General features: G+C 45.2%; 1 protein-coding gene across 1 annotated transcript in view; it reads left to right on the top strand.

Moving 5' to 3' along the window:
* The window catches only part of LOC142590677 (uncharacterized), a 184,626-nt gene extending 164,866 nt beyond the window's left edge, over window positions 1-19,760 (top strand). The window contains exons 8-9 of the mRNA XM_075703086.1: window positions 370-533; window positions 17,869-19,760. Of these exons, the coding sequence (XP_075559201.1) occupies window positions 370-533; window positions 17,869-18,033 (329 nt within the window). The 3' untranslated portion in view covers window positions 18,034-19,760. The remainder of the gene's footprint in view (window positions 1-369; window positions 534-17,868) is intronic.
* The last annotated feature ends 209 nt before the right edge of the window (window positions 19,761-19,969 follow it).

Below are 19,969 nucleotides of genomic sequence, written 5' to 3'. Positions count from 1 at the left end.
AGGAAGCTCGCATTTGTACCAAAGTGTAATCCACTCCTGCTTAAGGCCTGGAATTCAGGCCAACAGTACCTAATAAATAACTAAATAAATAAATAAATAAATAAAAATAAAATGCAGAAATGCCTATGTACGTGTTAAAGATCCCCCTGGGGACCCACAATTTATCCAGAGTGCCCCACTTGACGTGCCTCATATTCACACCCTACATTTAGTTTTCGCCTTGTTGACGGCACTGCCGATTCTGCTGCGTCACCGCGATTCCTAGCGTTAGCTGCAAATTTTCGCTGCTCTGTTGCCGATTACAGCCTGCGTGAAAAGATACTCTACTGGCATGTTACCATAGATATGCCGACCGCGCTGTGGTTACAGGTCAGCAGGGCGAGTACCAGCACATCCTCAAGAAGGTGGACGTGCCAGTAGTGAGCCACGGCGAGTGCCAGCAGCGGCTGCGCAGCACGCGCCTCGGACCTTACTACCAGCTGCACCCCGGCTTCGTGTGCGCCGGAGGGGAGCCCGGAAAGGACGCTTGCACGGTACGGTCCGCTGATATGAACGAGGCGAACCCTTGCCATGCATGGCATACATCAATGTCAACAAGTGGGTCGTAATAGCACAAGTTCTTAACATGCCGTTGAACGACCATTTAGCCATTGTAGGCAACGCATCCTCATGTTCATTGTAGCAAGCTACTAGTGTTTCTGGGAGTGGTTCTCAATGGTACATGTGTGGCTCGGAATGAGTTTAGAACTATCCTCGTAATACATACAATGAAGTTACTCTTTGTTCAACAATCAAGTTAGGCAGAATTCTCTGTGTGCTGGAATCGTCCACAGCTCTTTTAGCTACTATTTACAAATATTTCTTAGTGTTGCCTTCGGCATGAGTTATACGGCAATATATAAGTGCTATTCCTTCTTTAGCATAGTCACATAATAGAGTCACATATTATTCCAGCAACTTCAGCATGATTTACATTTAGCTGATGTAATTAGATCTTGCTTCCATTTCTAACACTACTATTCTTGTTTTACTAACAAAAAACTTCACTTGTCTTAAGCATGCATGTTTAGGCTACACGTTTTCTTATTCGAATATGTTCAACTGCAGACCGCGTGAAAACTGCATTGACTACTGGACCCGTATTCTCAAAAACACTCTTGCGCAAAAAACTGTTCAGAAGAATTCACCGACAATTGCGATACTCCCGAATGCGAAATTTCAGCGCAGCTCTGTGTGTGTTCTAATTGCAGGAAACGTTCACTGGCGCGGACAATATGTCCACGGCACCGTGCAAAGGAAGCGAAGTGTGGTGCGCCCGCCTCGCTAATTGAGAGATCGCGAGAAGCAGTGCCTGGGTATGGCGTGGGCGCGATTCACAGTATCCACCGCAGACAGACCTCCGCTCATGGAGCGCATTGTTTCCATATATGGTATCGGTGGATGCGCTCGCAGCATGCCATCGGTCAACACACGACGGCGCGCTACTCTGTGCCATCTCGTAGCAGTCGTTACCACTGAGCCCGTCTTGCGCGGCACTACGCTTTCCTGCTCACGCTTTCGCCATATCCTCCTCCTCCACTTCGTGCCACATGGTTTCGCTGCACCTGAGCTTTCCTCCTCGCGCTCTCCTCGATATCGTCGTCTTTCATCTCCCGCTATGCTCCGCATTCACCTTTTTCATCCTTCGCTCGGTTACGCCGAGGGATGTCGCCGACGCGAAACGCAAGAAGGCGAACCTGAGAGCTTCACTGTAAAGCAGATGCTAGCCAATAATGCTGTATATATTATTATCGAAGGCGGCTGGCCAATCGCCAACAGCACTTACGAAAAAAAGCTTTGTGAAGTCGACGCTTGCATTTTGTGTTACAGTCTTCTTTTAGTACGTATTAGACTCAGTGTTCAAAATATATTTCACTGTACAGCACAGAACGATATGACATAGGTGCTGATACACAGCGCTAAACTTCCAGCAAACTTTATTCGATGAAGGATCCAGACGGACACGACATCGTAATCGCCACCAGGGGACAATCATGCGGCAAAGTAGTTTTCCCCAAATCAATCAAGTGTTTTCATGCTCACGGCTTAGCAAGTACAACTCCTTCTCTTATAGGACAATGGACGTAGCGCTGACATGATCGTGCGGTCGTGCAAGGATTGACTGACAAGCCAGTTCGTTCATTTTCGCAGAAAAAAACAGCGCTTCAAGACAGGACAAAGGGAAGAACTGCACGCACAAAGCGCAGTGTGTACAACCTTGTGTACCGTCTTGAAAGGGTGTTCTTTTCGTGCAGTCGATTAATTCTTGCTTTCGGTGGTCCCCGTGGCTTTTAAACTGAAATCAATTTTATATTTACATGATACCATTAGTTGTTTCTATTTCTGGCACCAAGATTCTTCTTTTATTAACGAAAGAATTTTCTTTGTCCAAAATATACATATTTAGACTGAATATTTGCCCAAAATGCAACTATATAGCATGAAGAATTTTAGTGCCAGAAATGGAAACAATGATTAATAGCACCAGTTAAATATAAAATTGATTTAAGCTTAAGAATAGTACTTTTGCAACCGCTGTGGTAATTCAAGGTCCATGGTGTCGGGCTGCTGAGGTCACGAGTTCGATCACTGCAGCTGTATTTTCTTGTGGCTGAAATGTACAAACACTCGTGTGTTTAGATTTAGGCACATGGTAAAGAATCCCAGGCGGTCAAAATTCATTTGGAGTCCTCACTACGGCGCGTCTCGTAATCAGACTATGGTTATCGCTCGGGAAACTCCATAATTTTTCTTTTCTTTTTCCTTTTTTTTTTAGAATAGAGCATTTAACAGATCCTAGCACCTACATGTGCTTGCAAAACAATGGGCTGGGCGCCAGCATACGCACGTACGCTTTGAATTGTCGTTGCAATGAGCACTAGACAGCTTTAGTTTAACTCACGCCATAGGCCTTGCGTCGGCAAGTCAGTTTTGTATCGACAGGTCGCAGGCCTATAAAGCTATCGCAAACGTTGGCGTTGCTCTTGCTCGCATGAGGGTTCCGCCGGTACGTTGTCAGTAGATGTCGTTGCTGGTGAGAGCGTCAGATGGGTCGCAAAATGGCTAACGTTAAAGTGAGCGATGCGAGTGGCTGCTATGTGCGTTCTTATGTCGCAATAGACGTGGCTTCGTAGATAACCGTACAAAATAAGTTGTGGATTTGTTCTACAATTTTGCGGCTGCTAATGCGTTACAAGAGAGAGAGAAAGCAGAGAGGTTAACTAGACATTGCCCAGTTTTCTATAGACAAAGCGCGCAGAACGGATTGGTGATGAAAGAGATAGATAGATAGAGAGAGAGAGAGAGAGAGAGAACCAGAAAGAACGTACAGCTCATTATCTATTATCTATTATCTGACACTCAAATCCTTCGTCTGCTACAGTACTTCTGTAGCGCTCTGGGCTGATGAGCTGTGAGGCCAGACTTGCGAAACTTTTGCTTCGGTGAAAGACCGATTTAACGCCCACTGAAGAGTGTGTCGCTGTTTGTCGAACAGTAAACAGTAACATAGGAGATGATCAATGGTCTCTTCACATCTCAAGTTAGCGAACATGGGCCAGTGAGCCACTTCAATGCGATCACCGCATGATGTAGTGAAGGCTACTCTGACCCAAAGCCGAGCTTGTTGTATTGCGTCACCTCGTAAAATAAGTTGGGGTAACTGCAGTGAACTGTACCGATTGATCCAGGCTCATAAGTGACGGTTGTTGTTCCGCGACGTATTCTAATGTCTCAACGTTGATACATGTGAGATGGCGAAGCTATCTTGCAGCGTCTAGAATAGCGGTATAAGGAGCGTTGCTCTAGCGTGGGCACGTCTGGCGGAGTTATCCGCGAGGTGGCTACCAAAGATGCCAGAGTGTCCTGAAAGTCACTGAAATAGCATGTCGTATGTTCAAAGATATGACTCAGTGGCAGCACATTGCCTCAGCTAGTTAGTAGCGATAAGCAGTCACGGCCCGGATATTGGGCTAGAGCTGCGTCTTGTTTCTTTGTACGAGTTTCAGAAAGTAGGCTACATTTTTATTGCGATAGCCATTATATGGACACTCCAGGCGCATTTCTACCGGCGGCGGCGACGTGAGGTTCAGTGTAAAGTACAAGGACGATAAAATCGTCGCCGCGCGCCGTATGTTGTGTGTGCGGGCGAAAGCTAGCGAGCCGGTGAACGCGGCTCAATCTCGTGTGCGCGAGCGTCCTCTTCAGTCGCGAGCGGGGGTGAGGCGATGGAGCGAGGGTGCGCGTTCGTTTCCAGCGGCTCCTTCTTACGGCGCGGCTGTGCTGGCGCTGCACCTCGAAAGTGATTTGCGACGTTAAACTGCGACGTAGCCAAAGTGCGTGCCCGCGCGGGCATCATCTTCAAAGTGATCTGCGATGCTTCCAGAGTGCGGGTAGTGCCGGTAGCTTCGTATGCGCTGTGTTTTCGAAGTTTTGTTCGCGTTGAAGCGAGAAAGGGGGGACGGGGGGAGCGTGAAGTTCAATTCGCTCGCTGCTGCTGCCGCGATTCCTCACTCCAGCGTTTTGACAGCGAGTTTACTCATTCATCGAGCGAGGTGTGCTCACGTTTACCTGTGCGTGTGGGACACCGTGCTTGTCACTTTAGCTAGCAAGCGAATGCTTACAAGCTTATACGGCCGGCAGAACTACTATCCTGACTTCGTATAGCTATCTACTTTTTTGGTATCGCAATCGATGCTTCGCCTCCCGGGCGAAATTGCGACTTTTTTATCGCTTGCTGTGTGCTCCGACATGCCGTTAAGAGTGATTCAGCGTTTCTGTGGGTTGGCGCTGTGTCACTCGGCGTAAAAGCGGAGAGAAAAAAAATGACACTCCGATTACCGCACACGGCACTGTCGCTCGGATAGCGCAAAGCGAGGCTATGCTGGACAAAACACTGGATAGCGCGCATACCTTGTGCAGGATCTGCTTGCCTTCGCATCGATATGCAACTATAATGGTCCTTACTCCTCGTTACTTTTTACTTCAGTTTACTTCAACATCATAGGAGACGATACAACAGTCCCAGCAGTGATGTTGTGGGTTGAGCGCAAAAAAAAGTGCAGTTTCGCCCGCAAGGCGAAGCATCAATTGCGATTGAAAATAATGTACATCTATACGAAGTGAGGATAGTAGTTTTATCGGCCGTATTAACTTGCAAACAAAGGCATACTAACTAAATAACAAGCATCGTGTCTCACGCACGCAAGCACGCGTGAACACATCTCGTTCGATTACCGCGGAAACTCGCTCTCAGAACAAAGGAATGAGGAAGCGGGTCAGCAGCAGCGAGCGAATTCACCTTCGCGATGCGTTTCAAGGTGTAAACGCATTAGGCCACGAAAACATAGCGCGCAGCGGAATGCGTCTCTGTCGCAGATAGCTTTCAAGATACCGCGGCCCAGGCGGGCGTACGCGGCAGCCCGGGAGTAGCGCGCCTGCGCTCCCTGCCTGGCGCCTTGCGCGGGACAGAAGACGGCGCGCTTCCTCTCCGCTTTGCTCACCCTCGCACGCGTTCACTTGCACATACAGCGTATGGCGCGCAGCGACGATTTTATTGCTCTTGTACTTTATACCGAACCTCGCGGCGACGCCGACGCTGACGCCAGAAATGCGCTTGGAGTGCCATATAATTGCTACCGCAATAAAGCAATTACTGCTTGGCGAAGGCTTTCACCCCGTTTAACACACAGCCACAGTGGAGTTCGTGAAATCATAAGCCTTATAAAATTTCAAAAACATTAGTGATTTTCATATCGAGTGCATTTTTAAACACAGGTACATTGTGACCGAAAAAAAGAAAAAAAGGTGTTTGTAGAAAAGAACGATATTATTTATTTATTGTGGAACAGCAGGTATTCCGCGACCGTAGCTGCTAAGCGAGCACCCGATTTTCTAAGCATCAGTGGCTCATGTGCTGTATGGTGTATGGTATTAAATGTGTTAGCTCGATCAGAGAAGAATTCTGACTTTTTCGACAAGTACGATATCGCTTCAATAAAATGGAATTTTTAATTTCAGGCGTTGGTTGCAAATCAAGAGCATTGAAAATGGGTTTAGTGCGTTCATCGCGTGGAACACACGCATAGCTTTTCTCTGTAGTCTATCGGTAGATTTCTGTAGTTTATTTATTCTGGCTGACTTGTTTTTCGTTGTAGTGCCCCATAGTAGATAGCAATAGCTTAATGTAGATAAAACGAGATAATTATGTAGCAAAAGTTTATTTCTTTGCGACAAGAGAAAACGCAAACGCGATAAGACACCTTCGGAATGTGAAACTTTAGTGTGAACAAGCTCAGACCGGTCGTTCCACGCCATGTTTTCGTTAAAAAGTGCCCCAACGGTTGTCGCTAGAGGTTCAATTTTAATTGTTTCTGAACTCTGTATCGATCGTTTATGAACCGAACAGGCCTCTTGAAAAGCCGCGCCCGGGGCTGAAAGTAGCTCCGATGGCGTCATTTCTGGCCTGACAACGGCACCGTCTTCTCAGGCGACATATGCACGATGGCGGGCTTTCGCTACACAATGATACCAAAGTAAGGCGCTCGGGTAGTACATTTGTAAAATTTAATTAGCGCTACATGTTTTCGGTACGAGCTGTTTAAACTAGTGGCCACCTAGACAGGGCCACTTTTTTAATGCACCAAATTTTTAAAAATTGCCCGCGCTAGTTAGCACAACTCTAACCCTTGATCAAATTACTCGATTGCTTCTGTGAGACCTCGGAATGTCTATCTAATTAACTGACATAATTACGCTAAATAACATGTTGTTTTATTACTTGATGGCACATCTTTCAAGCTACAAATTGTAGGTATTGAGTATGCAAGCCGTATCCAATTAAAACAAAATCTTAAAGCTACACCAGCTTTCAGATAGTAATTTCCAAAGTATCCGACGAAATACACTGGCGTTCCAGCTTCTTTTGTGCTTCAACGCATAAAACAACGTTTTCATTATGTGAAACAACAATGGACGTTTATTTATTTTTTATTTGTATTGATAATTACCCTCAGGGCAAACGGCATAAAAGAGGGTAGTGGGTTACAGCAATTAAGAATAGAAAGAAATATAAGCAGTTAAAGCGTTTAAGTACAAACGCTTCTGGTTATACAGTGTAAGTCAGGGTTAACAACGTCAAGATAAATTGGTAGCAAACTAAGATAGCAAAGTGGTAAATACAGAAGTACTTAGGTTACAACTATGCAGTAATCAACAAGAAAAAAATGTCCCAATTACACAATGTTAGGTAGAACTGCTCGAAATCTTTGGTTATCTTAAATGGATACTACTTCACCAAAAAGATGGTTGCATTCCGTGGAAGACCGCAGAAAATATTACTGCAAAAAAGTTTTAGTGTGACATGATTCAAGACGAACTTTATAACGGTGATCGATTCGAGGCGAAACGTAATGCGACTGAAAAATGAAATCATTGTGTTGAATGATGGTATAATTTATGAAAAAGGACTAAACGTAGGATTTTATGACGAGAAGGAAGTGGGGTAAGCGCAAGGTTGGTTTTCGTGGTAGACACACCTGCAGTTCTTTGGTAATTACGTAAGATAAAACCAACTGAATTATTTTTCCCGAGTTCTAATGTCATAATTAGTTTGTCAATAGCAGGATCCCAAACAGTGAATGCATGTTCAAGTTTCGGACGTATAAGGGTAGCATAAGGAAGCATCTTTAGGGCAGTGGAAAAGTTACGGCTTAGGTAGCCAAGCATGCGGTTAGCATTACGAATTACGTAGTTGGTATGAACATTCCAAGATAAATTAGCAGAGATATACACACCTAGCTATTTATAAGAGTGAACTACTTCCAATGCACCATTATTTAGATAATGTGCATGCATGCTGTTAGTTATTCGGGATACCCGCATCACTTTAAATTTGCCAACGTTTAGTTCCATTTACCAATGTTTGCACCAGTTTGGTACACTAATTAGATTAGACTGAAGGTGGTTAGCATACTCTGCATTAGTTATTTTACGAAAGATGACACAATCATCCTGAAATAAGTGAATTTTAGATGATAGTGATGAAGAGAGTTCGTTAATATAAATGAGAAACAAAAGAGGCCCGAGTACTGAACCTTGAGGTACACCGGAAGCTTCGCTTCGAAGTGGGGAGTTATGGCCGTTTGCAGTTACAAATTGAGAGTGATTAGATAGGAAGCATTAAATCAAATTCAGGATGTTAGTGTAAAGGTTCAGCTGACTTAGTTTATGAAGTAGAAGTCTATGACAAACCTTATCACACCCTTTAGCGAAGTCTAAAAAAATGCAATCTGCAAAGGACGAACGATCGAGAATACGTTGCAATTTGTGCGTAAAAATTGCAAGCTGAGTTTCACATAGAAAATGATTTTTTTTTCTAAATCCATGCTGGGCTGGTGAGAAAAATGTATTTGATTCTAGGAAATTGGCAAGATGTTTGAAGATTGTAGGTTCGTGCAAGTTACAACAATTGCTTGAGATTGAGATGGGGTGATAGCAAATTTTTGTTACCTGATTTATGCTGTGGAACCTTCCTGACTTTCCATTCGCTGGGCTGAGTAGATGTAGCCAGTGATTGCTCAAAAGGTTTTGCTAGTATACTTGAACAAATGGCGATGGTATAATAAAGAAATATTCAGTTGATAGAGTCGTAACAAGGCGATGAGTGTTGGTGCAGGGAATCAATTAGTTTCGCAACGCCAGCCGTATCCACAATCACTGGAGGCATAACTGCATAATCGCACTGGCGAGTAGGAGGTAGGCGGTCATTGTAGGGGACAGAGAAATTTTCACAAATGCGTCACTAAGGGCGGCAGCGCACTGTTCTTTAGGTATAAGGATGCCCAGTTGGTCTTCCAGGGTTAGGTGCTCATCATGCAAGGGGTTGATTACACCCCAAAACTTTCTAACTTTAGTCTTTGACATCGATAGAAGTACATTATATAGAAAGTTATATTTAGCATTGTTTAGTGCTGTTACCTACGTGTCGAATGCGGAATTTAAGCACACCAACGTGTGGCGGTTGGCGAGTGTTTTGCGGAGTGATATAGGCGTTCTTTGCGGTTACATAGGCGCTTAAGGTGGGTATGTACCAAGGAGCATCAGAATTGGACGTAATGATGCGGGATTGAATGTACTATTTAGCTAGTTCCTGAGCATTAGCGGCGAACAAGTCCCAATTCTGCTGAAGCGAACGATCTTCAAAATTCGGTAGGAACGTGTCGAGAAATGCAGTCAATTCGTTATTTGTGGCGGTAAAGTTAGCTTTTTCTAAATATGTATAGTTTTTCTGATTTTATTTCGTTTGCGGGTTAAAGCGTTAATTGGAAATGCAAAAATGCACTTATCGCTTATACCGGATAGTTGTGCAATCTCCGAGATTGTATCAGCGTGGGATATCAAAACCAAGTCAAGGGTGTTTGCAGCATTAGAAGCTACACGTGTAGGCTGTGTTACTAGTTGTAACAATGAAAAACTGCGCACGAGCTCAAAACCTCCTTAGCTTGTGCCGAAAAGTGAGAGAGTGAAGAAGGTTGATCGTTCCAGGTTATGTTAGGAAGAATAAAATCGCCCGGAAGTAGGATGGAAGATGAAGGAAATCGCGTGCGAGGAAGGTTTATACTGCCGTGTAAATCATGGAAAAATGTAAATTGTGCAGACAGTGAGTGACAGCACACGCCTATGATGAATTTTTTTGTGACCAACAGTTATGGGAACCCAGAGAGCCTCTAGGTTGTCCCTCGTACAGACAAGACAAGACAAGATGTAATGTCATTTGAAATTGCGAAAAGGACGCCACCTCCTCTGCGCGCTGTACAATCGCAGCGATAAACACGAAATTGCAGAGCACCATGAAACATTTCTGTGTCAGTCACATGCGCAGGCAACCATGTTTCAGTAAGCGCAATGGTTTTCGCAGAAAATGTCAATTGCAGAAGATAAAGAATCGTATTTGTTGGAGGTGCTTCTGACGTTAGAATATAAAAATGAAACTTGAGTAAATGAAGAAAATGTACCACTGCCCCTGACGCTTTCCTAGATCTTAGAACGTGACGGAAGAGAATATGTACGCACTACACTATCGCTACGTTGCTTGAGTTCTTCAATTTGATATGAATTGGCATTGTACCTGTATGATTTCCCGTTCAGGGTTCACTTCTCATATAGCAATGTGAAAGGTTCAGAAGAGGCTTGACTTTTACCGAATGCAATCAGTTTTCTTCGCGCGGTTCGTGTAGCAACCTAAAATATCTTCGCTTAGATTGATGTTCTTATGCTTGAATTGGCTGCGCAGATACAGTAGTTTTTCTTTGGTTTTGAAGTTTCCGAAATTCACAATAGCAGGACGGGATTTATTAGGCGTATACGAACCTAGGCGGTGCACACGTTGGATTGCGTCTGCAGGAAGTGAGTCGGTAATACTACTAATTAATGTGGTTATATTCGACTCTGTTTGTTGCCATGTCTCATTGTTATCAGGGAGACCATGGAAAATTGCATTGCGCCGCGCGACCGATCTTTCAATTCACTTAAACGAGACTCAAATAGATTATTCCGCCTGCTAACTTCTTCAATTGTTTTCGTTATGCTGGAAACTTTCAGGCTAATAACAATGTTTTGAAACTTTTATTTTAGTGCATCTAGCCTTTCCATAATACCACTTACGTTTGATTCAAATGATTTCTGTCCACTTCTTATGGCCTTAACATCAGCAATAATCTTGGCCTGGAACTTTGACGTTTGTAAGGAACGCGTCTGCATGTCCTTTATAAGCCGGAAGATTATGCTCATCTGCTCAAAGGGGTCATCTGGCAAGGACTCAGTGTCAAGCAGAGATTCAGAGCGGGTGTTAGGAGCAGGCTTCAATTCAACGTCCCCCGAGCAAAACAAAAAAAAAACGCCAGAGAAAAACACCCACAAGCGGTTTCAGAGAAAACTCTTGGGCATGGGGAGCAGAAGCAAAGATGGGTCATCGCTTTTCTTAGCGTACAAAGAAGACGCACAAACCTGCGAAGTGAAAACATAGTGGTTGAGTGCTATGTCAACGGTACTGCTCCCGTGTCCAGTGAAGGCGAAGGGGACACCCCAGGCGGACGTCTTATATACCTGACAGCAGGCGATGTCACCGATGAGCGAGCCAGGGGTGATTTGCGCAGATGCATTCATGTCGATAAAGGGCGCAGCATCCAAGGTGCCAGCGGACAAGGCCGGCTGGAAGGGCTTAACATCGGAGGCAATGATGCTGTGCGTTAAGGTTGATAACCAAGCAGGTCAGGAGACAAGTAGCGCCTGTGAAGTGAAAACATAGTGGTTGAGAGTCATGCCAACGGTACTGCTCCCGTGCCCACTCCGCAGCTTTGACAGCGCCTATCTAGAAACCAGTGCAATCCTTCGAATTCTTCAATATGCCTTACCATCTCACTAGCTACAATTCGTAGATTGAAATGTACCATAAAGTGAATAAATAGAAAGCTAATTGGCGTAATTATTTGAATTATTTAATCAGACATTTTGATTTTTCGTAGAAGTAATGCCTGCCTCCCCGAGGAGTTAGAAATGTGATATTGACCACTGCCAATTTAAAACAATTCGGCACAACTAAAGAAACCGCCCCATAGGCTCACCGAAACAGACTTGCACGTCACCAATTACGTGGAAATTATTATTTGTGATCAAATAAGTTGCTGGAAGTTTTGAACTTACGGTTAATTTGTTTACTCGGCAACACGCACGTCACTAATTACTTTTTCCAGTGACATATGATATGCAAACAGTTACGTTATTGACGAGACAAGCTGTAACAGGCAACGCAGCTTTAAGCACTTGATGTTTCATTAACAACAGTAAAATTCCCGCGGTGTGCTATTCACAACGTCCAAAGGGATGAAAACGTGGACTGCTTTGCTTACAATCAACGTTTCGCAGCTCCGCCTCGATCCCCTGAACATGGCCAGCTTTCAGATTTGCTCAACTCTCCTGCAAGCGCTCTTAAACGACCTTCGTAGGCGGTAACAACTGCTGCCTGCTCATTTCTTCGTTGCTTAGCGCAGTAGTATATGACTTATGTGATATGCAGAGAAATGTTTGGCTGCTAAACACACATGTTCCTATCTGTCTCACACGTTTTCATATAGACCTAATTTTGAGATTGTCACATGCAAAAGCTATTACATCGGGGCCTCCATTACAATTGCTCGTTTAAATCTAAACGGCTAACGAACGAAGATAGAAGCTGCGCCAGATATTGGCCGCCGGCAGTTTGAACCAGCGGCTCAATAGCGATGACCACTTTGGTGCCAGGAAATAACCTGAAGACCATTTTTCACTTGTTATTGGCCCTACCACCTTTTCCTAGCTCGAGCAACACTGAAGCGCTGCATTCGTAGAGAGCCCAAACGCGAGCATCGTGGCACTGATTGACCCCAATCTTGTGAGCAAAATGTTCGTAATTTCCCCCAGCACGCACATCTATCACTTTTTGAGTGTCATCGCTGAAATCTTCGCAAGAAAACCATGAAAAATTAACAACAAAGATTTTGAAAAGCAGTAGTTAGTGAAGTTAGTGAAGGACTACGGGGCATGCCAGGACAGTTTGTTTTATTTCGCTGTATTTGTGCAAAGTTAGCAAAAATTTAAAAGAAGGTAACCTAAAGGAATCGATAACATTTTAACTATTGCCCACATTCACGCGGCCTGAATTGGTCACTGTAACCTATTATATTGTGATGTAGTAGTGACGCTAAAGAACACAGTGGCAAAACTGTTGATCACAAAAGTATGTTTTTATTGGGCGAACCTGTGCTCGCAAAGCCAGTTACACTTAAAGCACAACGATAGCGGCGAACACAGTCGGCGATTGTCGAAATCTTTTCTGCGGGACAAGCGCGTCGGCTTTTGCACACGAGTCATCGATGGTTCCAGAATGATCACTGCTGCCTATGTGCGTTCAAGAAGGTACTACAGGATTCGCGTCGCGCATACAATCAGATTACGCAAAGTTCGGTAACAACAGACAACATATAGAACCGTCAATAACATTCCAGAAACTTCCCATGCATACAGGCGCATCCTGTGCTGAACGATAACGTTTAATTTCTTTTAGTCGGTGAAAAAGCGGTCACAGGAGAAAGATAAACAAGTACGCATGCCAATGCCCCCTTTTTAAAAGGCATCGTCCAGATTCTATAAACGTAACAGGAGAGCGAAAAATCAGAATCACGTTTAGCAAAGAACAAGTATTACGTAGTAGTTCTGCGGAAGCCCGCAAGGTGGAGAGAAGTAATTATCGTAGCAATTGCTACGAACGGGTGGATGTCTGATTTCCCCCTCCCCTTTATAACAAGTATTACAGTAACAGAGTCCCAAAGTTGGTCAGCGCTGATAGATTAGCTTGTGCCGCACAACTTGGACTTATGTCGTCTTGCGGTAGCGGGTCATTGGGGGGGGGGGGGGTGCAATAGGCAGTAGGCATCACAGTGCTTGCGTCCGAATGGGTAGACAACGATGATGTCAAATTCCTGGAGTCTGCCGCTCAAACGTGCGAAGCGTCCTGAAGGGTCCTTTAACTTCGCTAGCCAACACAATACATGGTAGTCGCTTACAATTCTGAAGGGCCTGCCGTAAAGGACGGAATTTCGTGGTAGCCCAAATGATGGCAAGGCATTCTTTTTCCGTTGTCGAATAATTCGCTTTCGCTTTACACAGCGACCGTCTCGCATAAGCAACGACCCTTTTAAATCCGTCTTTCGTCTGGACTAGGACAGTGCCGAGGCATAGGCTCCTTGCGTCGGTGTGGATTTCGATGTCGGCGTCTTCATCGAAATGGGCGAGTACTTGTGGTGACTGCAGGCGTCGTTTCAAGCTGTTTGATTTCTTCGATTTGCTGCGTTTCCCACTTAAACTCTACGTTTGATTTCGTGAGAAAGGTTAATGGGGCTCGGCGGTGTGCCAAAAGTTCTAGAAGCGCCTGTAATGGGCACACAAGTCAAGAGATCATCGCACTCCCTTCTTGTTGGTGGGCTGTGGGAAGTTAGCGATGGCAGATGTCTTCTGCGGATCACGCTGGACTCCAGATTTACTGATGACGTGGCCCAAGAACAGAAGCCCATCAAGCGAAGCGGCATTTCTCCGTTTCGGAGTGCGCCCTGATAACTTGATGGCGTCTAGTACTGTTCCAAGTGGCCTAAGGTGATCATTTAAATTCCTAACGAAGACGACGACGTCATCCAAGTATGCGAGACATGTCACCACTTCGACCCTGCTAACACCGTGTTCATCACGTGCTCCATCGTTGCAGGTACCGAGCACAGTCCAAATGACATGACCTTGAACTGGTAGAGGCCGGCTGGCGTGATAAAGGCGGTCTTCTCGCGATCCCTCTAGTCGACTTCTATTTGGCAGTAGCCAGAATTGAGGTCCATCGACGAGAAGTATTTAACGTTGTAGAGCCAATCGAATGCATCGACTATCCGCGGAAGGGGGTATACGTCTTTCTTCGTAATCTAGTTCAGTCGACGATAATCGACACAGAAACGTAGGGTTTCGTCCTTTTTCTTCATCTAGACTACAGAAGATGCCAATGGGCGTTTCCACGGCGGGATGATTGCGTTGATTTGTTGCCATATACCTTCATATTCACGCGTTAAAACTCGGTAAGGGCTCTGGCAGAGTGGTCGAGGAAACTCTTCGCTAATTCTTATGCAAACATCGCGAATAAATGGACACAGAAAAAGCACACGACACAAGCGCTGACTTCCAACAAGTAGGTTTATTGCGCGAGCGCAGAATATATAGGGAGGGAAGTAATAGTAAAAACACAAATGGCATGAAAACAGGAAAATAATGACTTGAGAATACACGTGGGCGGAGATCGGTTAAATTTGCAGATACGCAATTTCCTTGTCTAATGACTGGATGGATGGTGAACTGATCCATGAAGGACTAGGTTGGGTGATGGCAAATGCTTCGATAATTTCACGCGTGCGCTGGTCAGCGTGTTTTTGGATGACAGTGACTTATCTAAAATACGGGATGCATTTACATGACCTCCAATGCAGAGCAAGGTTGCTGCTGTAATTTTGTTTTATGTTGTTGGCGTGCTCCCGGAGGCGATCATTGAGGCAGTGTCCTGTTTGTCCTTCGAAGGAGCACCCGCACTCCAAGGGTATTTCATACACGACACCTGTGATCCAGCTGGTGAAGGGCTCCTGATGCTTCTTGTTGCAACCTTTTTGTGGGGGCTATCTTGGTTGACCCTTCTGCATAAGGTGTTCAGCTTTCTTGGCGCTGAAAAAACAACCGAAACGCCCGCCCTTCCCGGGGCCTTTTTCAATATGTGCGATACACCGTGCAAATGGGGAATGACAGCCGTCTTCGAATTATTGATCTCGGTTTTCCGTATCTTCTTTCTTTGGTGCATTTCCGCGACCATGTCTTCCGCTAGTTGTACCAGGAGGACGCTCGGAAAACCAGCCCACAAAAGCCGCTGAACCTGGCCTTCAAAGGCTATTTCTGTCTTGTGCGTGTATGATCTTTGCAGTGCATTACGGAAGAATGTATTCGTACCAAAAAGCCCGGTTGGCCACTCTTCTGCACTTCGGTTAATATGCGATGCTTTGCAACTGGTGTTGGTCGAATCCTCTATGACGTCCAAATGCAGTCTTTGTAATGCCGGAGACGACCCTTGAGCTGCGGCTACTTACTCACAGTGACACGTGTACTTGTCTTTATCGGGCGACGCGTTTCACCGCCTAACAAATATTATCGCACAGCGCAGGACGCGCCTGCATGTATCAGAAGCTTCTGGAATGTTATCCATGGTTCCATCCGTTGTATGTGTAATCTGACTGCTTGTGTGCGCGACGCGAATAATGTAGAACTTTGTGGAAGGCACGCGGTTCCCAGCGATTGCTATGGGACCTTCGACTATACATGTATAAAAGCCGACGCGCTTGACCCGCTCATCAGATTTTCGACGATCGCCGAGTGTATTCGCCGCTATCGTTCTTTGAGTGTAGCCTGCTTTTGAGGGCACAAGTTCGCCCAATAAAACGCCAGCTTCGTCAATCACAGTTTTGCTGTCTTCATCACCGTCACTACTGCGTGACAATAGGAAGGCTTGGATTTATGTAGAATACGGGTTCGGGAACTATAGTACTCGAGGAAGATGCAACAGAATCCTAGAGGACAAACGATTTTCTGGTTTCCGCAATTTCGTCCATGGATGCGATCGTCGGGCTCTTGTTCGTGTGCTCGAACGCCTGGCTGAAGTTTGTCAGCAACACTTCGTTTTTCCTCCGTGCAGTCGAGCGAACCCTCTTGCGACGCTAATTTTGCGGTCGAGCAGTAGACGTTGGTCACCCTCGATGACGCCTTCGGCGTCTGCGGCTGTTTCGGTGCCGACGGAAATTACGATGCTGGAGCAAAAAATTATCTTTCTGACCGCTCACAAGTTGTTCTCTATTTAGGCACTAGGGTTGAGGATTGGGTGAGTGGTATTGCATTCTAGAACTGGTACAGCACAACATACAAAAGAAGAAACAAGCCGAGCCGATCAGATAAAGGAATAGAGCGCTCTGTTCTTTTATCTGGCCGTCTCGGCTTGTTTCTTCCTTTGTATGTTGCGCTGTACCAGTTCTAGAACTCTATTTAGACACCATTCAGCCGCAAACTTGAATAGAACTCGCGTTCCAAAAAAGGTCAATTTTGTCCCCTTTGGTTTTTAATGTAATAATGAAATATTTGCTTCAACTTTATTCAATTGTATATTTTTTTCAGTACGCAGATGACGCGGTGCTACTAGCGAAACATATATCTTACGTGAAAGCGATTAGTTTGCTAAACGAAAACATGGGCGATGCAATGGCATGGTTTGAAAATAAAGGTTTTGCAGCCAATTCAACGAAAACGGAGGTGGTGTGTTTCAGAAATCCGCTAAAAGCAACGGTTAATATGATACCGCTTTGTTGCACTCACGCGACAAACATTTGTGTAGTTGCTTTGCAGTAGAGTATATGGATTCGGTAAAATGCTTCAGATTATTTATCGATAGCGACCTTTACTGCCACAGCCATTTAACATAGTCTCAAAACTAGTCTCAGAACTAGTCAGAAGCACTAGTCTCAGCAGTGCTGCGTGTTTATTATTTAGTGTAAAATCTTTTCTTCCGATGTCGGTTAGAAATGGTCATGCACTCACTCGCGTACACTGTTGTGAAGCAGGGAATAATCGCATGCGCATTTTCTTGTGTTTGTTGCCAGTGCGGATTCGATGCAATTTTAAAGACTATGCTGAAAACCATCGCTTAGTATTCTCCTGTGCCGAACAGTGCAGATCTATTTTCGTCTCTTCTATTGCCTTCCTTTTTTCGCTACTTTTGTCAGCACATTCAGGAACTCGTATTTTAGACATGCCTACACTGGACGCAGATCAATCCAATAACGTGCTCGTTTTAGTCTGCCCCGTTGCACTACAACATATGGCGAAGCTAGAAGGTGTGTTTATATTCGCCATATGTTTAATGAACTCCCAAACTATATACTCACTGCTACCTCAAAGCGCACCCTAAGGAATCTTTTAGATCATCTTTGAGTCGTGTAACGCCATCAAGTTGTCTGTCGACTGTCAGCTCATTTCCCCGTGAATATTATCACGTCGTTTTCTGTTTCTATTTCGTTCACTAGATAGTGGCGAGCGATTTAAATGCTGTTCAATGTCTCTTGCAATTTTTCCCCTCGCTGATGTTGCGGGGTCCAGTCGCACAAGCTAGCTGGCTTTCACAGACCCGATATTTCAATATACAAACGCAAGATGACAATCAAATTATCATTTCAGGGCGACGGGGGCAGCCCACTGGTGTGCGAGTACAACGGCCTGTGGAAGGCCATCGGGCTCGTCTCGTGGGGCATAGGGTGCGGACAGGCCGGCGTGCCGGGCGTCTACGTGAACCTGGCGCAGTACCGCCAATGGATAGACGGCGTCATCACCGGCCTAGGATGAGTGCGCTTCGCTCGATGCACTCCTCCGACGGCCGCTCCAGTCTTCCTCTGCAACCAAGCGGCCGCGAAGAGCGTGCATGTCGCACACAGAGAGAGGACGACACGACGTTGCCACCATGTGTGAATTTCAGCTGTGCGCGGCAGAAATCATGAACCAAACGAATGTCCAGGACGAACCACGTCGAGAAAATTTGCATCACTGCAGCGATAGCTGTGAGTGACCCGGACATCCGAATACATGAAAACCTTCAGAAATCTGACCACTTTAAGAGAGCGCACCCGCTCAGGAAGGGTCCCGACTGACCTTGAAAACAAATGACGCGCCATCTTCAGCACCCTCCAGAGATAGCACTTCCGGTTGTGACCACCATGAAATTTGCGTGTGGTTGATAAGGAAATCAAAACATTTTATTTCCATCTTTTTCTTATATGTACAGACAAGGGGCTACAGAAAGAGCTGTTCTTGCCCTCACTTTATTTGCACATTACCAAAACCAAAGCTTCCAGCGCATCAGCGTCAACAAATTAAGACAGAGGTCAAACTCCCGCAGGGGTCGGCATCATACAACCATAGTTCCCTTGAGTTTTGTTATTGCTCCTTATTTTTCGGTTTTGCCTTTCACACTAGAACCACAGGATACCCCGCGGCATCTGTGGCCCACGGTGGAACAGTCAATTTAAGATAAATCGATACGCTCCTGCCTTTGCTTTAACACGAAGGTGGATTTGCCGATGACACAATGGTTCTTTTTTTTAAGAATCTCTATCCAGCGAAAAGCGAGCACTTGGCCCTAGGTAAGGACAGTGGATCTGCGAGACAGGATCTACGAGAGGGTAGAACATTGGTGGAGCAAGGACGAGAGACACTGAATATAGTTATTAAGCGTATAAAACTACCTAAATTGTAACCGCGAAATTGTAACTACGAATGCTCACTCACTCACTCACTACGTCAAAATATTGCGTTAAGACATTCTCTATTTTGACTGCAGGGTCGTCGCGCGAAGTTGCTTTAGGCCAAATAATTTTCTGTACAGCAAGCTGTGCGATGAACAGAAGGTGTAGCAGCTCAATTCAATCTCAGAATGGAAGTGCAACACGCCAGTCAAACTGACGCTGGTAAATGTGAACAAAAGCGTCACATTTACCAGGAGAAGCAAGTCGCACACCCCCTCGATATGCTTGCACATTAAGATGAGAGGCCACGGCTTGCATCCAAGCACACGAAAAGGCAGCGCGGAAGCGAAAACTGTTGGAGGCACCGCGGGCATCGTTCAGAGGACGCCGTCCTGCGGATTTCCTAGGTATATTTTGTGGCGCAACATGCACTTCTTGAAAAGGGACAGAAGAAAGGAATACAGTGAAGCGCCAGTGAAGCGTCCTGTGGACTTCGCGCGAAAACGTTTCTGTCGTGCGTCATTTCAACTTGACCTCACGTATATCGTAGTGCATAAAGGCAGAGTGAGCGTATTCCGTGTGTAGGGAAGAGTTCAGTACGGCAAATCAAGTGTGCAACTTTCTGGCACCTCAATCAAAATCAGAAAATAAAATTCTAATCCAGCAGAATTCGAGCTGCTGTATGACAATGCAAATGTTGTCAACCTTGTTAAGAAGCTTTTGATCCAGCTGAACTTTCTTCAAGTGGCGCAAGATGCCTTGAAATTGCTTGATTTAATTATGTGCACGACACTAGCTTTTGAAATTACAACCTGCAGGTCTTTTTTGTTGGTTATTGGTGCTATCACACGTTCTTATATTTTTATATTTGCATATATATATATATATATATATAGAGTTCGGGGAAATTTTCTGTAGGTCTGGTGCATAGGTAGCTGAAGAAACGAAGGGGCACACTTCAGAAAATTTTGTTTTAACGCTTCAGCCGTGGCACGGCTTTCATCAGAATAAACACAGACACAAGTGCGCACCCGCTTTTA

Source organism: Dermacentor variabilis, chromosome 8 (genome assembly GCF_050947875.1).
Source record: "Dermacentor variabilis isolate Ectoservices chromosome 8, ASM5094787v1, whole genome shotgun sequence".
NCBI lineage: Eukaryota > Metazoa > Arthropoda > Arachnida > Ixodida > Ixodidae > Dermacentor > Dermacentor variabilis.
The sequence above is the reverse complement of the archived record's forward strand: the minus strand, read 5'-3'. Positions and strand labels throughout refer to the sequence as shown.